Below are 22,372 nucleotides of genomic sequence, written 5' to 3' on the forward strand. Positions count from 1 at the left end.
ATAGACCCGCCCCACACATACGCAACCCGGCATTTGATTTGATTTGATTGGCTATAAGTGTGTTTTGGTAGTCGGCCCGTCTCCTTTTCCAAACCGTTTTTCAAACATCGTGGACTCCGCCTTTAATCAGTTATTGTGACACACTGGATCAAAATTTCAACTTCATTGATGGATTTGGCATAAAAGCAACCTACATTACAGTGCATTCAAGCTATACAGCCATATCATCCTGTAGCTCAAGACTGGTTGCCCAGTGAAGCTAAGGGCGCACTCATATTAGGGCTAACCCAACCAAACCATGCCCAAGCGTGATTGCACACCCCCACTCCCCCGGAAGCACGCACTCACACTGTACTTGGAGTGATCTGAGCCCTGGCATGCTTTTGTCATTAGGATGCAATTGTTTTGAAGAAAACAATAAGTAAGGCGCTATCTCAACAATGGAGCCCATCGTAATGTTAAATCTGTGTTTTTTATTCTGAGTCGTTTGGTGTTTTCTTAGAGGTAAAGTATGTGTTTCCCTTTGGGTATGGACTTCTTTAAAAGATAATCAAAATTGCATGTCAATAAAGCTGGTTTGGCATTTTGTATGGTTTACAATTATTAGCAAATTATAATCCTTTGTTAAAGTGCCCATCTTATGCTTTTCCACAAGTTATATAGGTGTATGAGTTCCATAAAACATGTTTCAAAAGTTGTTTGCTCGAAATAGCTTGTAGGAAAAGATTGTTACCCATCTCTAGTAGCCTCTCTTTCAGTGCTTTTCAGATTGTCCCGTTTTGAGGTGTTCATTACATATTTATGTGCTGCTGCTCCTTTGATCACGCCCCACTACTAACGTCATGTGCGCATGCACAATGTTATTGCGAGCAGTGCAGACTGTATTATTATTTTATATATATTATTAGGGTGACCATACGTGCCATTCTTCCTGGACGCATCCTGGCCAGGATTTCGGTGCGTCTTCCGGAAGTCGTATTTGTTGACTGCATACGCCATTCAGTTAAAACATAAGACATGCAATCGTAGTTTCATTCTTACCTTAAAATGTAAGGGTTGCTTTTCTGTAATAATAATAATAATCCTCTATGACGTATGCGGTCGACAAATACGACTTTCGGAAGAAGAACCCGAAATCCTGGCCAGGACCCGTCTGGGAAGAATGGCAGGTATGGTCACCCTAATATTATATTATTATTAACGGTTTATGTATTGCCAACAGACAAATCAAGCACAAAAGTATCACTAATAAGTACATTCCAGGAGAAGAAACTCATGACACATAATGATTCCAGAGTAAATTGTGATGTAGCAGTCTCAACAATACACTCGTTTTCCCTGGACAATGCTAACATATTCCCGCTATAAAACACGTTATTTTCGCAAATTACAGAAATTAAGACCCAGCGGGGGATGTATACTGCTTGTGGACAGCATGCTAATTGCTAGAAGCTAGCAGGAGGTCCGGACCGTATCTTGGGAAAGTGATAAGAGACTTGGGGGTACGTTAGCCTTGTCGGAAAAGCCGGGTCAGTAAGGCCCAGTCCTGGTTAGTTTGGCAAAACACTATTACTTAGTAAGTTCATGTAGAATTGTAAAACAAAGCAGTTAAATATTTCTTTTAACTTTCGAAAAGTACAGTAGCTGGTCACTGGCTTTGCAGGAGAAACCACGATGCAAACTAACTAGCATAGCGGTTAGCAACCTCGTAGTTCTCAATGGCAAATGACTGCTAAAACAACACACACACACAAGTTCACCCACTCGACGTGCACCAATTCATGGGCGGGCCGGGACGATGTCAGTGTTTTTCTGCTAACAATATAAAGCCGACTGTCTACAAACATGAATAATATTAACATTACTATACAATCGTTTAAAAGGTATAATTTACGGGTTTAGCATCCGTATATGGTCTCTGTTTTGAGATACAGATGCTCTAGCATCATAAATGTTGTACTTTGTGACAGAAGTCCAGATGACAACATGCAAAATATAGACGTAACTTCTTACCTTTATGTTGATATAACGATCGCGAATCGAATCCAGTCTGTTTCAGATGTGTGAATAATCCATGAAAGTCCAATAAAATACATCCAATGACCATTTTTGTCCACAAATGCGTATAATCCGTGAAATATAGATACATAGTCTGTTGTTTAAATCAGACTTCGCATGAACGTCTTGTAATTGTATAATATCGCCTACAATCTGAGGACTATTTGCGTTGTAACACACTGTATATGAGATTATACTTTAGGTTCCTGTAAACAAATAAACACACGTTAAAACTTTGTTTTTAAAAGTAGGCGGGATTATAATCCATAATATCCAAATAGCGCTGTTATTTCCGTGACCCATGATAACAGTGTAGAGGATATCAGCAAAGTGACTGCTCTGTGCTCTCTAGCTACCTGGTGGGTGGAGACCTGCGAGTGAGGTGGTGGGCGGGAAAATTCAAACGGAATGTGACGAAAAGGCTAGTTACTACAGAACGGAGCTGATTTTGAAACCGTGCAATCTGAGACTAAAGGCAGAGGACATTCAGAAACCTGTATCTCACTCAAAACAGCATGGATGGATTGTTTTCCAAGTTTGTATGCGTGTGGAAGCACCAGAGACACAAAATAACACCCCAATACCCAGAAAAAGTGAGTTTTTCATAATATGGGCACTTTAACAATCTTAAAGTGCCACTTCAGCTACCACTTATTAGGTCTTGGACTTTGCTGTAAGCTGCTTTAACTTATTTTTAAATGTGTCCTACTCTTGAGCAGGTTCTAGTTTGTATTAAGAACTTTTTTATACTTACTGTATAAGGCAAAGTTCATGAGAAGTTTAATACATACAATACAGCCCTAGGCCGTAGAAAGGTAAGAAAGCGGTGGGGCATATAAGAGATAAGCTTGAAAGAACACCATGGTAACAAAGTATAGCTGTAAGAGTCTTTTTACACCTGGTTTTGGTCTATCGGATACAGCTAAATACAGGTGTAAATGTGGTGTAAAACGCTTTGAGCTTTTCCACTTTCAACTACATTCAGAGGTATTTGAAAGTGTATTCAACCAGATTACTTTTGTGACTCCTCCATAGACCATCCATTCAAAGTAATCAGGACAGAAGCGGTCGAAAGTGGATAAAAGAGACGGATTAAAACACCAGTGAATGTATCTCTCTTGGCCACTTGCGATCCGATCGACCAAAACGCATCTTAAAGGGATAGTTCACCCAAAAATAACAATTTTGTCATCATTTACTTACTCGGATGTTGTTCTGATGAACACAAAGGAAGAAATTTTGAGGAATGTTTGTAACCAAACCGTTTATGAGCCCCATTCACTAATGCCGATTTCAGACTGCACGATTTTAGCCCTGATTTTGACTCGCCGACAGGTTTTAAGAAATCGCCGACAAATGCCCGAAATCACAGGCAAATCGATGCTCGTGCACGTGAGTGACAATTACACAGTGTGAATTATAAAAGACGCGTTCTGAGAGGATCGATTCAAATTCATGCCGTGTGAAATGTATTTTGACTGACAATAACATCGGCGATGACCTACATCCAATGAGAGAGCAACATACAGTGCAGCTGGAAGTTCGGGGAGGAGTCTCTCAAAACATTTCCTCCTTCATAATCTTTATTTCTTCTTCTTTTTGCTGCAAATGAGCAGACATGCAATTTGTATGGTAAGCTTCTTGCGAGCTCCCATTTTTAATAATAATCCCAGTCTCCCGTGAGAACTCCGGTCTTGCACGCGTGACTTCGCGTTGTTTCCTTCGCGTCACTTCTAGCGTGAATTTGGAGACGTAGTTTGCGGACCGGGACAAAGTTATCGGCGATTCTTCTTACAGTAAAGTCATGCAGTATGAAAACCCCTGTCGCCAATCCATCATGCAGTCTGAAACAGCAGCGACTGAACGCTAGCCCAGATAGTCACACAGTGTGAAAACATGTGTGACACGACTAGTTTGAAAATCATGCAGTCACTCAGCATTGATCGGTTTGGTTACAAACATTCCTCAAAATATCTTCCATTGTGTTTATTAGAACAAAGACATTTTGAACATGAAAGTGAATAAATGATGACAGAATTTTCATTTTTGGTGAAACTATCACTTAATTACCAAGTATAAATGTGCTCTAAGTGAACCGCTATATGTTATAAGCCAGGATAAACCACTGTCCAACCTACAGTCAACTCAAAATTTGAGATGAAACATTTTGTAACCGTTGACTGAAGACAGCTGTGTAATAGGGCTGAGATAAACGACAAGTACCCTGACTCACCTTTAGAAAGGGTCCAGCAATACACTTAAACATATGGGAAAGATCACTTGCGTGTTAGTGTCAAGCTCCCACGTCATCACTCCATCTGCAACTTTAACACATTCACTCGCACTTCCATTAATAAACTGTTAAATCAGCAAATGATGATTGGACACAATGTTCTTCTTGACGAATGATGTAATAGTGCAGCCCTTGGCAAAGTCTCTCTCTCTCTCTCTCTCTCTCTCTCTCTCTCTCTCTCCTCATTTTACATTCTGCAGTTGCTGCAAAGGCTTTTATGTACAGGATCAATACTAATGTAAGAATGATTGTCCTTTTTGTTGAAAGTGATATGCAGCTTTATATAGAGTGCAGCAGTCTCATTATTTAGTACACCTAATTAAAATATTACAAGTTGGTTTGAAACTTTTTAAATTTTGAGAACTTATCTTGTTCACTTAGACATACATGTCTGTGCATATAAACTTAATAAAGTACAATAAATGTTTCATCTTAATACAAAATAAATATTTATAAAGGTTTTTATGTTGCAATGGTGTTACATACTGTCAGAAAAAAATGGCCCCAAGCTGGGGCATTACCCTTTATAAAGGTCCTAATATGTCCCATTTAGGTACAGCTTTGTATACATTTGGGACCAATGTGTACCTTTTAGGCACTAATATATACTAATATTAACTCCCAGATGCAAAGGTGTACTTTTTGCAAGGGTACAGTTCCGGTGGGACCATGGTAAACAGGTTGTATGTTTGTGCTATAATGTAAACTAATGTAATCTTTACTCTCTTTTCAATACCTGCAACAACAATGAACCAATATGAACTTTGAACAAATAAACAACAGTAAAAAAAGGTCTCATATAATCCAGATGTCTCTGTCTCCTCCATGTCTTTATTACCTTTCAGCAAGTGTTCTTGCTCTGTGCTGTTTAATAATGTGTTTATGGAGGCACCACACGCCATCTGCTTGTCGAGGCTGATGATGCTGTTTGTCTCCACAGCAACTGCTTCGGCTCCAGGAAGAGCTGAAAGGGAAGGAGCTGGCGCTGGAGCAGGCCAGAGATGAGCAGCGCTACCTGGAGGGAGAAGTCCTCAGCCTTAGGGAAAAGGTTGGAAAAATGTTTCATTATTTTTCTGCATACTGTGCTATTTGAGGAAACTGAAAATAAATACAAATAAAAGTAAAATTGACAAGCAAGTTAGACACATACAGTACATTACAAACTAAATGTCTATTAACTACTACAATATAACTATGCTAATATTATATAATTATTATTTATATCAAATTGGCAGGCAATTAAGTCATACAGGACTAAATTCTTATCTATTTGAATTGGGGAAAACACCACATCTCTCTTAAATCTCTGGCTAAAATCACAATAATATTTCTGACAATAATTAAACCTGACACCAATTGTACCAAAACTTTTTTCATAATCTCAAAATTGCGCAAAAACACCTTTTTTGAGGTAATTTCAGATAATCATCAGTCTGTATAAATGTATTATTGGTATTTGTAACTGGAAGGGAGGAAATCTGTCACCAGAGCATGTCCATACTGAGCGTGGCATTAGGTGCGTTTGACTTCATGCGTTGCTGCACAGACCGATCGGCGGCTGACTTAAGGAAGTGCATGCCAATTAGAAATTTTGTCTGACTTGAGCTGGCCCTAAGGGAATTTGACGACTGTATGGTATCAAAGTACTGCAAGAGCGGCTGCACTGAGTTCTGGTGATGACACAGCTCTTCATGATTGGTCGCCTCACTGATGACAACAATCACAGGCGTTTCATGTTTAATCAAACCCCTTTAGTTTCACTAATACACATTATAAATTTATGTTTTTTATAACAGGTAAAACTCAGTATAATATGTTATATTGTTCGTCATGTAATAAAATAAAAACAAAAAGGAAAAGACCAAACTCTATTAGTATTTTATGCTTCATGTTTTTACATTTCCTTTGGTGTGTAAGTGTGTATTAGTACATGTTAACGATATGCAAAAGGTACAAACCCCAAAGTAAATGATGACGCGAGTTATCATCTCCTATGTAAATCTCTTTTCTTGGACTACAACAAACACATAGATTGTAGGCAACAGTTTACTTCCTGGAATTGGTGATGTAGACAAGAACGACATTATCATAATTCCTCCCGCTCCGGACTCACAGCCTGTAAATTAACTCCTGTTAGCAACCGAATCTTTCAAACATGGTAAGGAGCGTCACATTTCCTGCTGACATCAGAGGTATTCAGGCCAATCACAACGTACAGATTAGCTGGCCAATCAGGAACACAGCGCTTTTCAAATCTGTGCAATTCTAGGAAATCTAGAGCTATAAAAATGTACATGTGAAAATAATGTGTTTTTTAAGCATAAACCAGACAAACACATTGTATACCAAATAAACAAAATAAAGTTGTTTTTTAGCATTAAAATAGGTGCACTTTAATAAACCTTTTTATAGAACAAAACACTATAAATCATTATACAAATTACTCGAAAACATGATGAAATTTTTTTTCTATAATATTTGATGTAGTTCACTAAACAACTAAATAAAATGCAGTGCAGTGACTCTTCAAATAAATGAATGTTAGTCTTTTGAAACAGTTTGACCGAAATGATCCACACAAATGACCTTAATCTGACTTCACAATGTTTCATATAAAAAAAAGAAGAGTGGACATCTCTAGGTTATGCTATTTTATGCAAGACGTTTTCTGGAAAAAAAATCCATATTATGCCCTGTTTAGTGTTCTAGACTTTTTAAGCACACGTGCTAAACTGTTCGCTTTAAATGCTTATATCTTCTGTATGCGAATGTTGATTCATACCAATGTTGATTCATTTTGACAAATGAAAACGTCTCGGGTTACGTATGTAACTGTTATTCCCTGAGAAGGGAACGAGACGCTGCGTCTCCTTTGCCATACTTCCTGCGTCCCTTTAATTACGTCTTTGGCAATATTTCAGATAGCGATATACTTCCTGGCTCCGGCGTCACCCTGTCTTTGTCGTTAGGCCTCACCATTGGTTGAATTTGATATACACATTCAGACGCACTTACCCCTGGAGGCGTCCCCAAAGTGTCACCGCAGTGACGCAGCGCGAGTCCCCCTTAAAAGGGAACTGTAACAATGTATCTTAAAAGGTAACACGATGTAACCTTGCTCTCACTTGAAATGTGTCCCCACATTTAGTCCTTGAATTTGAGGGTATTGCACCTGGAAAGTCCTTGAAAGATCCTTGAATTTGAAGTTAACTAGGTGTGGAAACCCTGTACTTAACAGCTGGTGTGCTACAGTACAGTATAATGCTGCTACATATAAGGTTGGTGCTACTTTTGGGGTTACTAGGGTCAGAATGCCTTATGTAAGCTATTAAGAGTAATGTTTACTTCACACACAGGCTACTATCCTTTGGCAGCGTCTGCCTTCTCATGTGTGACAGCATGAAGCTCTGCAGCCTGAGGTCATTTACTGTCCTCACTCTCCTGAGCATGCGCAGAGAAACACAACTCAACGTGTAGCCTGTGAAGAGACAGCACAGTTTTTCCCTCTTAAGATGATTTTTCTATATTGTAGCTGCAGGAAGAAACTATAAGGCCATGCTGGAGATCGGGGTGTTTTGTATTTCCACACTAAATGAATATAATTACAGTATACCTGTATGTGCAGATACAGCGGCCCCCAAAACCAGTTGCCTCATTATACTGTAGCCTGGTTTTCATTCAAGTCCAAATAAATGTGATGTTTATCCTACAGTAGCTACCCCACAGAGCGTTTTTCATTTACAGCAGATTACAGTATTGGTTCTCCTCTGTTGCTGAACAGCACCACATGATACCTTATCATCTGTGCCAGTATAGTGGTTTGGCCGGGCACAGGGAGTAATGACCGGCCTTGTTTACTCCATTTTTCCAACAGCAGACATTGGTTTGCATAAATGTTATTTGACTGCGATAATAGGAACATCAATAGTGTTGAAGGTCCTGCGGAGTCCACGCCGTATTATTCTCTGAACCAAACAGCTAGCAGATGGAGAAATTGTGCATTTGTACAAACACACAGGGCATGTTACCAAAATACATTTTCATATTTCATAATAATGACCTACTGATCCTGGATGTATGCAAACTCTCATGCAATTGCATCAAACCTGTCCAAAACCCATAAAACATGTAGTATTTACTTGGCACACCAAGTGCCATTTAAACTTATTGTAAGGACAGCCAGTGTTTTTTTCTAGAGGTAAGAACATCTGCATTGTTGCCTCGCAGCAGGTGTTGCACAATAGGATTTGGCTTGGCAGTGAGTATTTTTTCTTCTTTCTTTGCAGCTTTTGACCGCCGTGGAATCCGTAGATTTGACAAACCACAGCTCTGAAGGCCATGAAAAGGTAAGTCACGCCGATTAAGCGTTACATCCGGTATACATCAAGTCACCAGGAGGATTTGTCTAAAATAGCTGCACACTTCAAAAGCTCACCTTACATCATCCTGCATTTTCCTTCATTTCACACCATGAGTCCTCTGGCAGGGGTTAATTTAAGCCTTGTGATCTGTGCATGTGAGAGCATGAACTCACATTATTTTCTGCCTGGGGTCAGCGGCAGTGGCAGAAAAGAGAGAGTATTTGCATTTTTCAATTTTGATTTAAACGCTTTTAGCTGCAATATCTGAGAACATAGCTGTTAAATCGGACAATGTTCTTCTACATCATTTAATGAATAAACAGTACTCTTTACCGCCTGTTTTAAATGGGCAGTTATAGCGCAACATTAAAGGGTTCACCCAAAAACAAAAATTATTTCAGAATTGTGTTGTTTTAAAGAAGTTATTTTGATAAATTATGGCTAGCACACAGTTGACGGTACCCATTGACTTACATAGTTTGTTTTTTTCTACTATTGGAGTCAATGGAAAGTCAATCATTTATCAAAATTTCTGCTTTTGGTTTAGAAACTCATACAGGTGTTAAACCACATGAGGGTCAAAAAATAATTACAGGATTTTCATTTCTGGGTGACTGTCCCTTTAACTGCATCTGAAAATTAGAACTGACTTGATAAATCTACTTTATATTAAAAAAGGAAAAAATATTGTGAATAAAATGCAATAGGCAATACCAGTGTTCGAATTATGTCAAAGCTTATGGGGGGTCCCCTAGCTAAGCCCCACCCCCCGGCCAAGCTCCACCCCCTCATTATAGGGTCGCTGTGATTTCACAACGTAAGATGTGATCGTCCTTGATCAACAATCATCTGATCCTGGTTTTAATCAAAGAAACCCCAAATTACCCTTAACTCAAACTCTAAAAAAAGTTTACCCCTCAAATTAGTGTGAAACACTGGCAAGGGCAGAACTTTTAAACAGAATAGGGGTGAAATAGGGTGGACTCATTCTTAAATTACATAATTTTACTATATAGTAGTGGTTAAATGGATGATTGCATTGCGTTTTTTGAGTCATAGATTGAATAATTTTCGGATCAGCAAAACTGGAAATTATGAGCATATAAAAAAAGAAAAGAACAAAGTTACAAATAAAGCAAGATCTAACAGTAGTATTTAGGTACATAAATAGAATCAAATGAATAATAACACTGTCTTCTTCACTGTATAAATTAAATATAATTAATCTTTTTAAAGATGCATAATTTTAAAGATAGATATCATGCCACCAGGTTGAAGGTTGCTGTCCCCAGCACTCACAGCAGACCCATTCGCGTAATTTGCGGGTGGTATACGTCCCCACCGCTTTATGACCAAGTTGATTGTGCCCCAACTTCCGACCACGAAGTAATTCTTGCGTTCATAATCATAATTAGGGTCCATATTCATTTAAAACGCATGGACAACGCATGACGCGCCGCCGCCTTCTGCTTTTCAAAGCGGTTGCCTGTGAACACGAGTTTTGTTTTAGACGCGTCTATTTGAGCACTTGCTGCACGTTTAGATTTAAAATAAACTTGAGCGCAACTTCATACCTTGATAAAAGGTAAATGTAAAAAAAAGGTAAAAATCTACCGGTAAGTTATATATGTAACAATGATTAATCTATTAATAGTTATTCTTCATCTATTTCATGCAAACGCTAGGGGAAAAAATATAGGGGAAAACATTTGTTCCTTTTCAGCAGTTGATAACTTGATAGAAGGTAAATGTCGTATTTTTTATATCTACCGGTAAGTTATATATGTAACAATGATTAATCTATTAATAGTTATTCTTCATCTATTTCATGCAAACGCTAGGGGAAAAATATAGGGGAAAACATTTGATCCTTTTCAGCAGTTTTTGAATAAGTTTAATTGAATAATATTAAAATACCTTATGGTAGGGCTGCATGATTATGGCAAAATCATAACTTTTTTTAGACTATTTGCATTGAATTGGAAACGATATTTTTGGAAAATATATGAATTGCAAGGCTGCAAAGAATAGTGCACTGAGGATGTAATTATATTATTTTAATATAGTCAGTGGTGAACTAAAGTGGGCCGGTCTAAGACATGAAACTCCAGGGCTGAAAATGAGTCCCACTTCGGCCATGCATGTTGCATTTTTCCAAGGTTTAAAAAAACACATGCAAAAGATACTTTCTACAAATAATTATTATTTATTTCTGAAAGATGCGTAGTTGAGCGATAGGCTAAGTATTAAAGAGACTATAATTTATTATCATTTAAGCGTGATTTCTTCTGCTTTCCTAATAAAATATTTTGTGTGACTGGGTTGACCAGCCGTCAGTCTGAGTGGATAGCTTTGCCACTGTTATGAAATAATTGTTTGAGAAGATTTTTTAAAAAACCCTTAAACCTAAAGATTACTAAAGATTCTTACCGCAACTGAGGTAAAAAATACTCCACACGCAGATAGAGACATTAACTCGTCTGTCAATTCCTCCAGAAAACAGCATGAGGCGCACTTGCGAGTTTCTTTATTTCGGACAGAAGTCATTTGAATTATTTTATTGCGAAATTGGGACAAATAATGGACAGTATCGCTTTGTGACACGCAAAATGAGGATTTTAAATTTATGTAGTATTTTAATTTTAATAAAAACCAGGGGACCCCCCTAATTTATATTTTTGTGCTTTATGGGGGGTCCCTTAAGGCTTATAGGAGGTCCGGGACCCCCCCAGACCCCCTTCAATTCGAACACTGGCAATACTATGCACATGTCAACCTAATCATAAAAAATTAAGATTTTACTAAAGGTTTTCTCCATACATATAGCTCAGGTTTAAATGTTTGGCCAATTAAATACTTATGTGATGTTTCTCTTAAGTTTTTTTTTAAGCTTTTTCTTTATCTTAGAAATTCTACAAATTACAGTATGTCATTTTTGTCACATACATAATGCATGCATAGATGTGTCACCTTAAAAAAGTTTTTAATCTTGTTATTGGTATTTAACAGATCAAAACATAATGATATTTTCAATGAAAAACAAGAGATTACAGATTACAGTCTTAATTCAGACCCTACCAAAACCCTACCACCCAAAAAGGATAAATGTAATGTAAAACCAAGAAGAAAAAAATATAATAATAGTTATAAACCATTTTATTAAAAATAAATAAATCTCCAGGTTTTTTGAAAAGATTAAAGGGATCCTAAAAGTGAGAATTTTAACTTTAAAACGGCTATATTTTAAGATCATTTGGCTGTTTCTCAATTCCAAGACACAAAGAATGGACTTGCATTCTCGTGGAGATCGGTCTTGCCAGGTGGTCTTGCAAGAACAAACTCAGAAGGTCGCGAAAACACAGAACGCACTTGTGGGAATTAAGATATGTGCAATCTTTCTGTTGGTCACCTGACCTCCCCATATTCCCCATCACAACATTCATAAAGGGACAAACAAACCATTATCTGCATTATTATATACTGTACATTTTGTAGATACCTTGTCAAGAAATAATATCATAATCTAAAATAAAAAAATTTAAACTAACTAATTAAGATTAAATGTTCTATGCCAATATGTATTTAATACTTAAAATGTTTACAAACAAACGTTTACTTTATACATATGTACAAGCATATTTGTGTTATTGTCGTCAAGACAACATAATTTTTTTTTTGCCACAATGAATTCTGGGGCGTAAATCGATTTCTGCACTCAATGCATCCTCAATATCAAGAACACATCCGGGTATTTTCATGCGTCCTCTGTACTTGCGTTCTTGAGAATTGGAGTTAAACTTCGACGATTAATGATGACGTAGAGAGAGAACACAAGGCAGCAAGATCGCAGAAGAACACATTGAGAAACTGTCAGGAACAGGAGACGAACCCAGGCGCAGACAGTATAACAGAAACCTTTATTATAACAGAAATGAGAAAACAAAACCCACGAGGGGGCAAAACACACTAGGGAAACAAAACACCAAACAAACTAGACTAAACAATAAACTTCACAAGGAACTACACTTACTTGACAGAATACTAGACTAGATTTAATAAGAATCAACACACAGGATAAGTACAAAACGAACGAGCACAGGACAGCAAACACAAGGGCCTTAAATGGGGGAGCAAATCAAGAGGGAACAGGTGACATGAATCAAACAATCATTAGGTGATTAACAAGGAGACAAGGGGGCGGGGTTAGACAAGACAGGCAAGGCACATGGCCAGATAAACAAAGCCAAGTGCCTTAACATAAAACATGGTACTGTCAGAACCCTGTCACAAGGAGCTAGAAACTATGACAAGACAGGATCCTGACAGTACCCCTCCCCCAAGGGACGCCACCTGGCGTCCCTCAAGGGAACACCCTAGACATAAGACAAGATTGAGACAGAGACAAAAACCAACAAAACATGACAACTAACAACAATGGTAAACAATACAACAGAACAAATGGGTTGGGGTTACATAATAAAAACAACAAACAGGGGAGGGGGGAGGGGGAACAGAGTTCATGGGGGGAGGTCCAGACAGGGTGGGAATGGGCGGGACAGTCTTAGGTCCAGGGGGTGTTGAGGGCTTGGGGCGAGGAGTCCGGGCAGGCTTGGTGGAGGGTAAACGAGATGGGATAGTCTCAGGGGGGGCCACCATCTGGGGCCAGGGCATGACAGGGATAGCAGGTTGTGGTAGGGCAGGACCTGAAATGATGGGGGGAATGGAAGGAAACAAGGCGGGGTTCCAGGGCAGAGAAGGAGTCGGAGAAGAAACAGGCAGGGGAAGTCCAGGGCTGAATGGGTAGGGAAGAGAGTTCAGGGAGGACCAGGTTGAGTGGCAGGGTGATGAGGGTGCAGGAGATGCAGCAATAGACAATGGAGGCGAGACAGGGGGCGCCGCAGCGGGCTGGACAGCCGAGACAGGGGGCGCCGCAGCGGGCTGGACAGCCGAGACAGGGGGCGCCGCAGCGGGCTGGACAGCCGAGACAGGGGGCGCCGCAGCGGGCTGGACAGCCGAGACAGGGGGCGCCGCAGCGGGCTGGACAGCCGAGACAGGGGGCGCCGCAGCGGGCTGGACAGCCGAGACAGGGGGCGCCGCAGCGGGCTGGACAGCCGAGACAGGGGGCGCCGCAGCGGGCTGGGGGTGTGGTGTGAGCGCTGGTGGAGACTGAGGCTGGGATGCCACAACCCCTTTCCTCCTCTTCTTCTTGCGCGGGCATGGTGCGGTGAGCGGGCCAGGTGGGGTGAGCGCTGTGGTGGGAGTGGCAAGCTCAGTAGAGGACCCCTCGGATGCCGACTCCCAGGATGCCGACTCCCAGGATGTTCTCCGCTCGCGCTTCCCTCGGATGTCGGCGGACTGCGCGGGGCTCTCCATCGCCGGAGTGGCGACCACCGGGTCCTCAAACATCAGAACCCCTACCGCAAGACCCTCCGGAATAGGAGGCAGGGGTGGAGGCGGTGCAGCCTTGGCCGAGACCCTGGACTTCGGCCGGTTTCCGACGAAGCGGATCATGTCCTCCAGTTCCAGGGGTTTCAGCATCCTCATCTCACTCGGCTTAAGAGGCTCGTCGAGACATCGATTGAGGATGACCTTTAGCTCATCCTGGGTGAAGAGAGTGTCTTTCGCTGCCCGCCTGAAATCCTCCGCAAAACTCAAGACATCGGCCTCCCTCTGGCGGAGACCGAATAAGCGGGGAGCGTGGCGGGCTCGCTCAGCTGGGTCCATACTGTCTGCTGGGTTCTTAGTGGCTCGTTCGTTCTGTCAGGAACAGGAGACGAACCCAGGCGCAGACAGTATAACAGAAACCTTTATTATAACAGAAATGAGAAAACAAAACCCACGAGGGGGCAAAACACTAGGGATGGCTCCCGCGAAACTGACGTTTCGACACTGTGTCGAGATCCCGAAGCGTAAATGTTTCGAAACACTGCTCCGAAATGTGATTCGAAACACCCATGTCACGTGATGAAGTGATTCGAAACACCAAGCGGTGCATTTCACAAGTATTTCGAAAGGTGGCGAACCTGTCGAATCTGCGTCGAATCTTAAACTGACAGGGTAGGAAACAAAACTGACAATACCTCATAGATGCGTTTTTGGCAAGATCAAATACTATAAATTACTGAAAAGAAGTAAATTTTCCTCATAGGTATGTAACACTTAGGCTACTTACAAAAAATGCATGCCAGCAAGTGTCCCTTGTGTGAGAATGTTTTCAAAGGCTGGAGAAATTATATGTAAAAAAGTAGCTGGTTGAGTTTATCAACACAGAACAATTTATATATTTGAATAAAGATCTTTATATGTAAACAATGTGGCATATTATGGCTTGATATATTTTATGAATCTCTTATTATTTATTTGGTATATCTCTATTCTATTTTTTTTCATTAAATAGACCCGAATAGCCTATAGTTATCGACAATTGTGAGCCTAAAAGCTCATGTAGTTGTCAAACAGATGTTAAAACATCAACAAAACTATTTTATTATGATGACGTAGCACATACATTTCCCAGGTTCGATCCTAAGATCTACGAATGAAAGTCGAGAGCACTATCCACTCTCCCATTCTATCACTGGTGTCAATCAAACAACATGTGGGATACAATTTGTCAGCGCTCGTCTAAAATCTTGTCAAGGCTGCTTCATGTAAAGACATGCAAACGACCGCTAGGTGTCACTGTGGAGGCGGTTTCGGATTGATGTTTCGAAGCCTCGAAACATACGGCACAATTGATTCAACTGTTTCAGTGTTTCACGAAGCCTCGCTCTGCCCACCACTACAAAACACACTAGGGAAACAAAACACCAAACAAACTAGACTAAACAATAAACTTCACAAGGAACTACACTTACTTGACAGAATACTAGACTAGATTTAATAAGAATCAACACACAGGATAAGTACAAAACGAACGAGCACAGGACAGCAAACACAAGGGCCTTAAATGGGGGAGCAAATCAAGAGGGAACAGGTGACATGAATCAAACAATCATTAGGTGATTAACAAGGAGACAAGGGGGCGGGGTTAGACAAGACAGGCAAGGCACATGGCCAGATAAACAAAGCCAAGTGCCTTAACATAAAACATGGTACTGCCAGAACCCTGTCACAAGGAGCTAGAAACTATGACAAGACAGGATCCTGACAGAAACAGCCTTTATCACTCATCCTAAAAGATATTTTTCTAAAATCTGGACTCTGTTAACAGGGGTTTAAAAAAATGCAAACAGTTTATTCAATATATATATATATATATATATATATATATATATATATATATATATATATATATATATATATATATATATATATATATAATAAATTTGAAATAAATGTGACCCTGTTAGTGAAATCCAGGCTAAAGTCTCATAAATGAAATCTAAAGTAAAAACAAAGTTTCACATTGATCTGACATTGATTTCAATCTTTTACAGTCAATATTAAAGATATCAAGATTATATTTTCAGAGAATGGATGGTTTTTATATGGAAATCAGTAGGTTTTGACTGCAAATGTCATATATGATGTTGTTAATTCCCCATATACAAAACTGGTACCTGTAAAAATGTCACACATTTTATGCTAAAATAGTTCATGCAAATAGGCGCATTGGTTTTGTGACTTTTCCCCTAATTATTAAGCCCTGGTGTATTTCTTGCCCTGGTCAGCAGGTTCCCGGTGCATTGACAAAAGCATAGAAGTGTCCTGATATCAAGAAATTCACAAAAAGAGCAATACAATCAGAGGATCTAATTTATACGTGCAGATTTTTTATTCAGTCACCAAACTGGAAATTTGCTCAAGCTCTACAGTATATGCCATTAGACACATGCTTTAAGTTTTGTTCCCGAGGGTATCTAAGGACATTTGCTTTGAAACATGCTTTGATTTAACCTCTGTGTGACATTTGGTCTGCCATCTTGAGCTGCATCTTAGAAGTGAGGCTGCTAAATGTCAATACGTATTGATTTCTTTGAACGCAACAGAGCTGTGGTGAATTTTACTAAAGCATTACCTACTGCACTTAAAGATAAGTTTGCATGAATGATGTCAAACCTCTTTATCATTGTGGAGGTTACATTGCTTCCTAATGTTGTGTTTTCTCTTGGTATGCATGTATACAGGGAGTAAACGGGACTGCGGCACTCTATCACCATCGAGAGAAGAATAATGAGGCGGCCATTTGGGGTCCCTTGAGATCAGAGAAAGAAGCTCTTCTGCTGGGTAAATTATTCTAACACTGCTTGATCTATGAAACATCTTGAAGCCTGTGTTGAGGGGGGTTGAACAGGAGGGCAAGCAGGTGTAGTTAATAATAGTAAGCATTTTGATTCATCCATGTGACTCGAATCTTTTGAATCCACCTATGTTTAAAAAGATTTGTTCATATTCTTTCTGCTACTCTTTGCAATTCTTTTGACAGTGGTTGATATCTTTTTGTGATATGTGCGAGTCATTGAATTGCTCACTCAACTAAGAGTTTTCATTACCAATCTTATTATCTTTTATTAAAATTTGTGTCTACATAAGCATCATAAGCGTTCTCCCCTCTAATGGCTACAAAGCACATTTATCATTCTTTCCCTTCATTTTGTCAACCGCTGGGCATTCATTTCATCAGGCTATTAAAGATGACAGCAATAATAGCCTAAATAAATTAGGACTTTTATTAATGCCCTCATGTAATTTTAGTTTTGAATTGATATTTTTACACATTAATAAATTCCTATGCCCCCTTCCGCTTCATAGTGTGAACAAAATTGACCCTCTTGGCTCTGAACTAAATAAACTGGCACACCTTACAAATTAGATGACTTGTACATTTTAATTTAGACAGTAAACATTTATCCATTCAGTGAAGGGTATTAGCATTTTTTATTGTGTTATAGACTACAGTCATATAGGGCAGGAAAGCCACCAAAATAGTCACACACTCTTAAAACAAACAGTGCTAAATAGCACAAAAAGTGGTTCTTTGCTTGTAATCATAAAGGAACCATTTTTAGTGCTATATAACACCAGTGAAGCACCTATGAAGAACCATACGTAGGCCACATAGCACCACTAAAGCACCACATATGGTTCTACATAGCACTATGTGGTTCTACACAGGTGCTTCACTCGTGCTATATGGCACTTAAAAATGGTTCCTCTATGATTACGACCAAAAGAACCACTTTTAGTGCTATTTAGCACCATTTGTTTTTAGAGTGTCTGCTTTGAAAACGAGGGAGAATGTTAGTCACAATTTTTTTGTAATAAACTATCCAAAAATAACTTGCACCGTGTGATATAACTGGCACAGCCCTTTTTGAGTGGGGTGGAGGGTGAAAAGATGAAGACTAATCTTTGTCTTGTTTTAAAGAAGATACTTAAAAAAGTAAAGGGTAATAAATAAAAAATAATGCAATAAAGTATATATTTGTTACACTGTTAACCCAGATATTGTCTTTACTTAAACAATCAAGTAAACATCACTTAATATTTTCTGTTTTGAACTTACAAAATCCATTAAACTAAAACATTCAAGTAAAATGAACGTAAAATTATTAGTTTATGTTGTGAGGAATACCCATAATCCTTTGCGCCTAAATATTTTGATTATTTTCCGCTTTTTCACAGAATAAAAACTGATAAGAACTTTTACTACTCAAATATTTGTTAATAAAATGTCATATAGGTTCAAGCTCTTATATTATTGATGTTGTTTTGTTGTAAATTATAATTTTGTGAAGTCACCGTTCTGGTGATCAGTGTTTCTGTACATGAACCCTGTTCAGAACATTTTAACTCCATAGTACTGACAATGTATGTCAAAAACACAGTTTTGTGTGTGTTTCTGTGGAGAATCACGTTTATTCAATGATGGACTTAAAGTCAGTCATTAATTTTGTGTTATGATACCATTTATAACATCAAAAGTAATATAAAGTAATAAAAACGGAAGTTATATGCAACCGGTTTCCTCACAAATTTCTAGTATTGTCAACTAATACGGGTTAAGAGTGCAGGAATATTGGAAGAAATTAAAACATTAAGTCTATACAACTTAAAATTGTTGTTAGAACAACTTATATGTTTAATTAAACTTCACTTAAAGTTTTTGAGGTAACGAGTTACTTTCATTTTTTTAAGTAAACTCAACTTATCCGGGCTTACAGTGTACATACATTTATAAAAAGGCAAATGCTTCGTGCCAGAAATGCTACAAAATTTAAGACTAAACTAGTTGTGATCCAATTCACTTTTAGTGGCTTTACCAACAACAGCCAGTAGGTGTCAGCATTTGCTGCATACTCTTCTCACAAATTAATAAATTACTGTCACTGCATTAATATTACTGCTAAAAGGTTTTGAAATATGAGCTTTCTGATGATATACAGTTTGTCAAGATTGTTTCGGTTTAGAATAGGGTACACTCTAAAATTGGCTGGGTTATTTTGACGCATAATGGGTAAATATTGGACAGAACACATGCTGGGTTAAAAATGACCCAATGTTGGTTGTTGTTATGCCACCATAGGGTATAATAACCAGTGTTGACAACGTTACTTTAAAAAGTAAATAGTTATAGTTACTAGTTACTTCTCAAAAATAGTTACTGAGTTAGTAACTGCGTTACATAATTATAAAAGTAACTAATTACCAGGCAAAGTAACTATTGCGTTACTTTAAAAAAGTTTAAATATTTCAAATAACTTGGATGCCCCCAATATAAAATTTGTTAAATAAATGAGTTAGACACTAAAGAGAAAGCACAAATTTTGTGGCAGCATGTGATGATGTGAGGTGCTTTATTAGATCAGAATTACAGACGTGAAGATGCTCTTTCTTACTCCGCATAAGTTGCACATTACATAAACATTCTTGCCTTTCACCTCAACGATGGAAAAGAAGTGCTTATTGTACTTTGTGTTTGCGACTGCTACCTTTGAGTTTGTTGTACTTGCCGTCGCTCTGTCGTTGCGGGTGTGTGGGACTCGGATGGACACATGCGAAAGTGGTGGTTATACAGCATCTAACATGCAGCTGCATGTTGTGCCTTTCAGCTAATTAATTATGATAGCAAAAAATAATGTGATCAAACGTACAGGTAAAAAACATGAATTTATTACCTCATCCTTATTAAACGTGATTAGTGATGGTGAAAAAACATCGGCCATCATTCCATTCTCCTTCATAGCGTCATTCAGCTTCGTCTTTGTTATTGTGTAAATTTAACTCTAGTGGTGAAAATGTACATATTGTGGCTTTAATATAAAAAGTGAGTCAGACCATTGACGTAAACACATTTGTTCATATAAAAGGTTAGATTTTGTTTACAAATGAAGCACTGCTAACAGCCAACGAGTCAAACGAAGGGCTGTTTCGATTCGATATAATAACAATAGGCAGAAAAGGCAGAGAGGGTTGATGGTGGATGCTGTTACAGCTCCTCAGTGCAGAGCAAGTCAACACCTTTGCCTCTCTGTCATGTTTTTGGATGATGATCCCTTAGAAGGGACTCAAGGGAGACGGTCTTTGCCAGGCGCTGCATTGGCCCTTGCCCAGAGAAGACCACACAGCCTTGAGTGTAATCTAATGGCTGCAAGACACACACATATACCGCATTGGTGGACCAGGAAATGTCACGTCGACTCAGAGGCCCTCAGCCAGAACAGCAGAAAAGCCAAACTCATTTGAGCAGAACAAATTGAAGGGATGGACTGTAGAACACAAATTGTTTAAGTCTCCTGGCAGCGCTGACATACACTGTTTGCTCTGAAGAGGGAGACCCATTTATTGTACACTAAGAACTATAAATATAAAGATTATTATAACCATACGAGATTAGTATTCACACTAACAGACGATTACACTGAATTTGATTGTATATCATGAGAAATTTGTTAGCTTCCTTTTATTGTAGTTTTTTTTTAATTGATACAATGCAAAGCTAAACAAGACAGACACAGAGAACGACATTTATTACATGCGGTGTTCTGTGGTTAGAATGGGCCAGATAGCTGCAGATTGTTTGTTAAACATTAAACAGTAAAACAAACACAGGGCTCGACAATAAGGACAGTCTGATGGCCCAGGGGTCAGCGTGAACGATGCTCGGGCTTGTTGACAGAACTGTCTCTCTCCCGAGCAGGCCATTGCTGCACCCTCATGAAAGTTTATCATTTGCATATTTTTTTTTAAGGCAATGGCCATTAAATATTTAATCAAAGAAGAAGCAAAATAAATGTCAATGCACTACTAATGTGCTGTTTGAGAAGATTTGCATGTACGCACACCCGACGCTTGTGCCTGGAAAGACGCATCTCAAGACATACGCGCAAAAGGTTCAGATTGCACGCAAAAAAAACTGAGTTCATGTTTTCTTGCACTTGAGCAGACTTATTTACACAAAATTATCTTAATGATTATGCTCATAAAACAGTCAGTTATAAATAAAGTAAATGCTAACAGTTTAGAAATAAAAAAACATGTATTCAGTATATTGGTGAATACATGCTTGTATTCTTAAAGAGGCAGCACCTAAAACAAACAAACAAAACAAAACAAAAAACACTTGCATTGGTGTATTGTTTGATTAATCAAACAATAATTGACAAAGAAAAAAATCACCCACTGTTCTTCTTGACTTATTCACTTCTTTGTTAAGGATTAATCTTTTATTAGTTCAATTCAATTCAATTCAATTTTATTTAAATAGCGCTTTTCACAATTGTTAATTGTTGCAAAGCAGCTTTACATGAGTAGATGTAGAGGAGAACATTAAAAATCAATACATAGTATATGAAGTAGAATATAGCAGCTAAGGATAAACCGTGTAAGCGAGCGTATTAATAATGTAACGTATACAGTAAAGGGCTAAGTTAAGCCAAAGTTGGCTGACTCTCCCTGGGACTAAAAAAAAACCCCTAGGAGAAAACCCAATGGGAAAAAATCCTAGAAGGACAAAAAACCCTATGGAGAAAATAATATTTACATATATATAGACACGGTAGGGATAGGAAGCGGGTAAGCGAATTAAACTGGTTCAGCCGGTGGTCGTTGGTCGCGCATCGGTAGGGCATCACGTTGAAGGACAGCCAGTAGATCAGTGGTGCGATGACCTTCACAGCAACAGGAACTGGGTCTGTTTGTCTCATTGTCCTCGGGGTCGAGGACGAGACAGGGAGACAAAAAGAGAATTCTATTAGCGTAGGGGCCATTCGCATGTAATGCAAGTGTCATACATTATAGTGGTTTAATTCAGCTCGGTTCAAGACAGGCTAACTGTTGCGGCAAGAGTAAATTACCCATATGAGGTATGTGAGTGCTTTGTTCTAGACAAAATAACTACTGCGGGAAAAGTACATTTACTGGACATTCTATGTGAATGCTTTGTTAAAGAAGAATGTCTTAAGTTTAGATTTTATTAGTATACACTCACCTAAAGGATTATTAGGAACAATAATACTAATAATGTGTTTGACCCCCTATCACCTTCAGAACTGCCTTAACTCTACGTGGCATTGATTCAACACGGTGCTGAAAGCATTCTTTAGAAATGTTGGCCCATATTGATAGGATAGCATCTTGAAGTTGATGGAGATTTGTGGGATGCACATCCAGGGCACGACGCTCCCGTTCCACCACATCCCAAAGATGCTCTATTGGG

At 38.9% G+C, this 22,372-nt stretch overlaps 1 protein-coding gene across 3 annotated transcripts in view; it reads left to right on the forward strand.

Annotated features, from left to right (window-relative positions):
• Positions 1-22,372, forward strand: part of enox1 (ecto-NOX disulfide-thiol exchanger 1) — a 158,448-nt gene that overhangs the window by 128,494 nt on the left and 7,582 nt on the right. For all 3 annotated transcript variants that reach the window (XM_065293016.2, XM_065293015.2, XM_065293017.2), the window contains 3 exons: positions 5,292-5,399; positions 8,638-8,697; positions 16,842-16,941. In XM_065293016.2, coding sequence (XP_065149088.1) covers positions 5,292-5,399; positions 8,638-8,697; positions 16,842-16,941 — 268 coding nt within the window. The remainder of the gene's footprint in view (positions 1-5,291; positions 5,400-8,637; positions 8,698-16,841; positions 16,942-22,372) is intronic.

Source organism: Paramisgurnus dabryanus, chromosome 15 (assembly GCF_030506205.2).
Source record: "Paramisgurnus dabryanus chromosome 15, PD_genome_1.1, whole genome shotgun sequence".
Taxonomy (NCBI): domain Eukaryota; kingdom Metazoa; phylum Chordata; class Actinopteri; order Cypriniformes; family Cobitidae; genus Paramisgurnus; species Paramisgurnus dabryanus.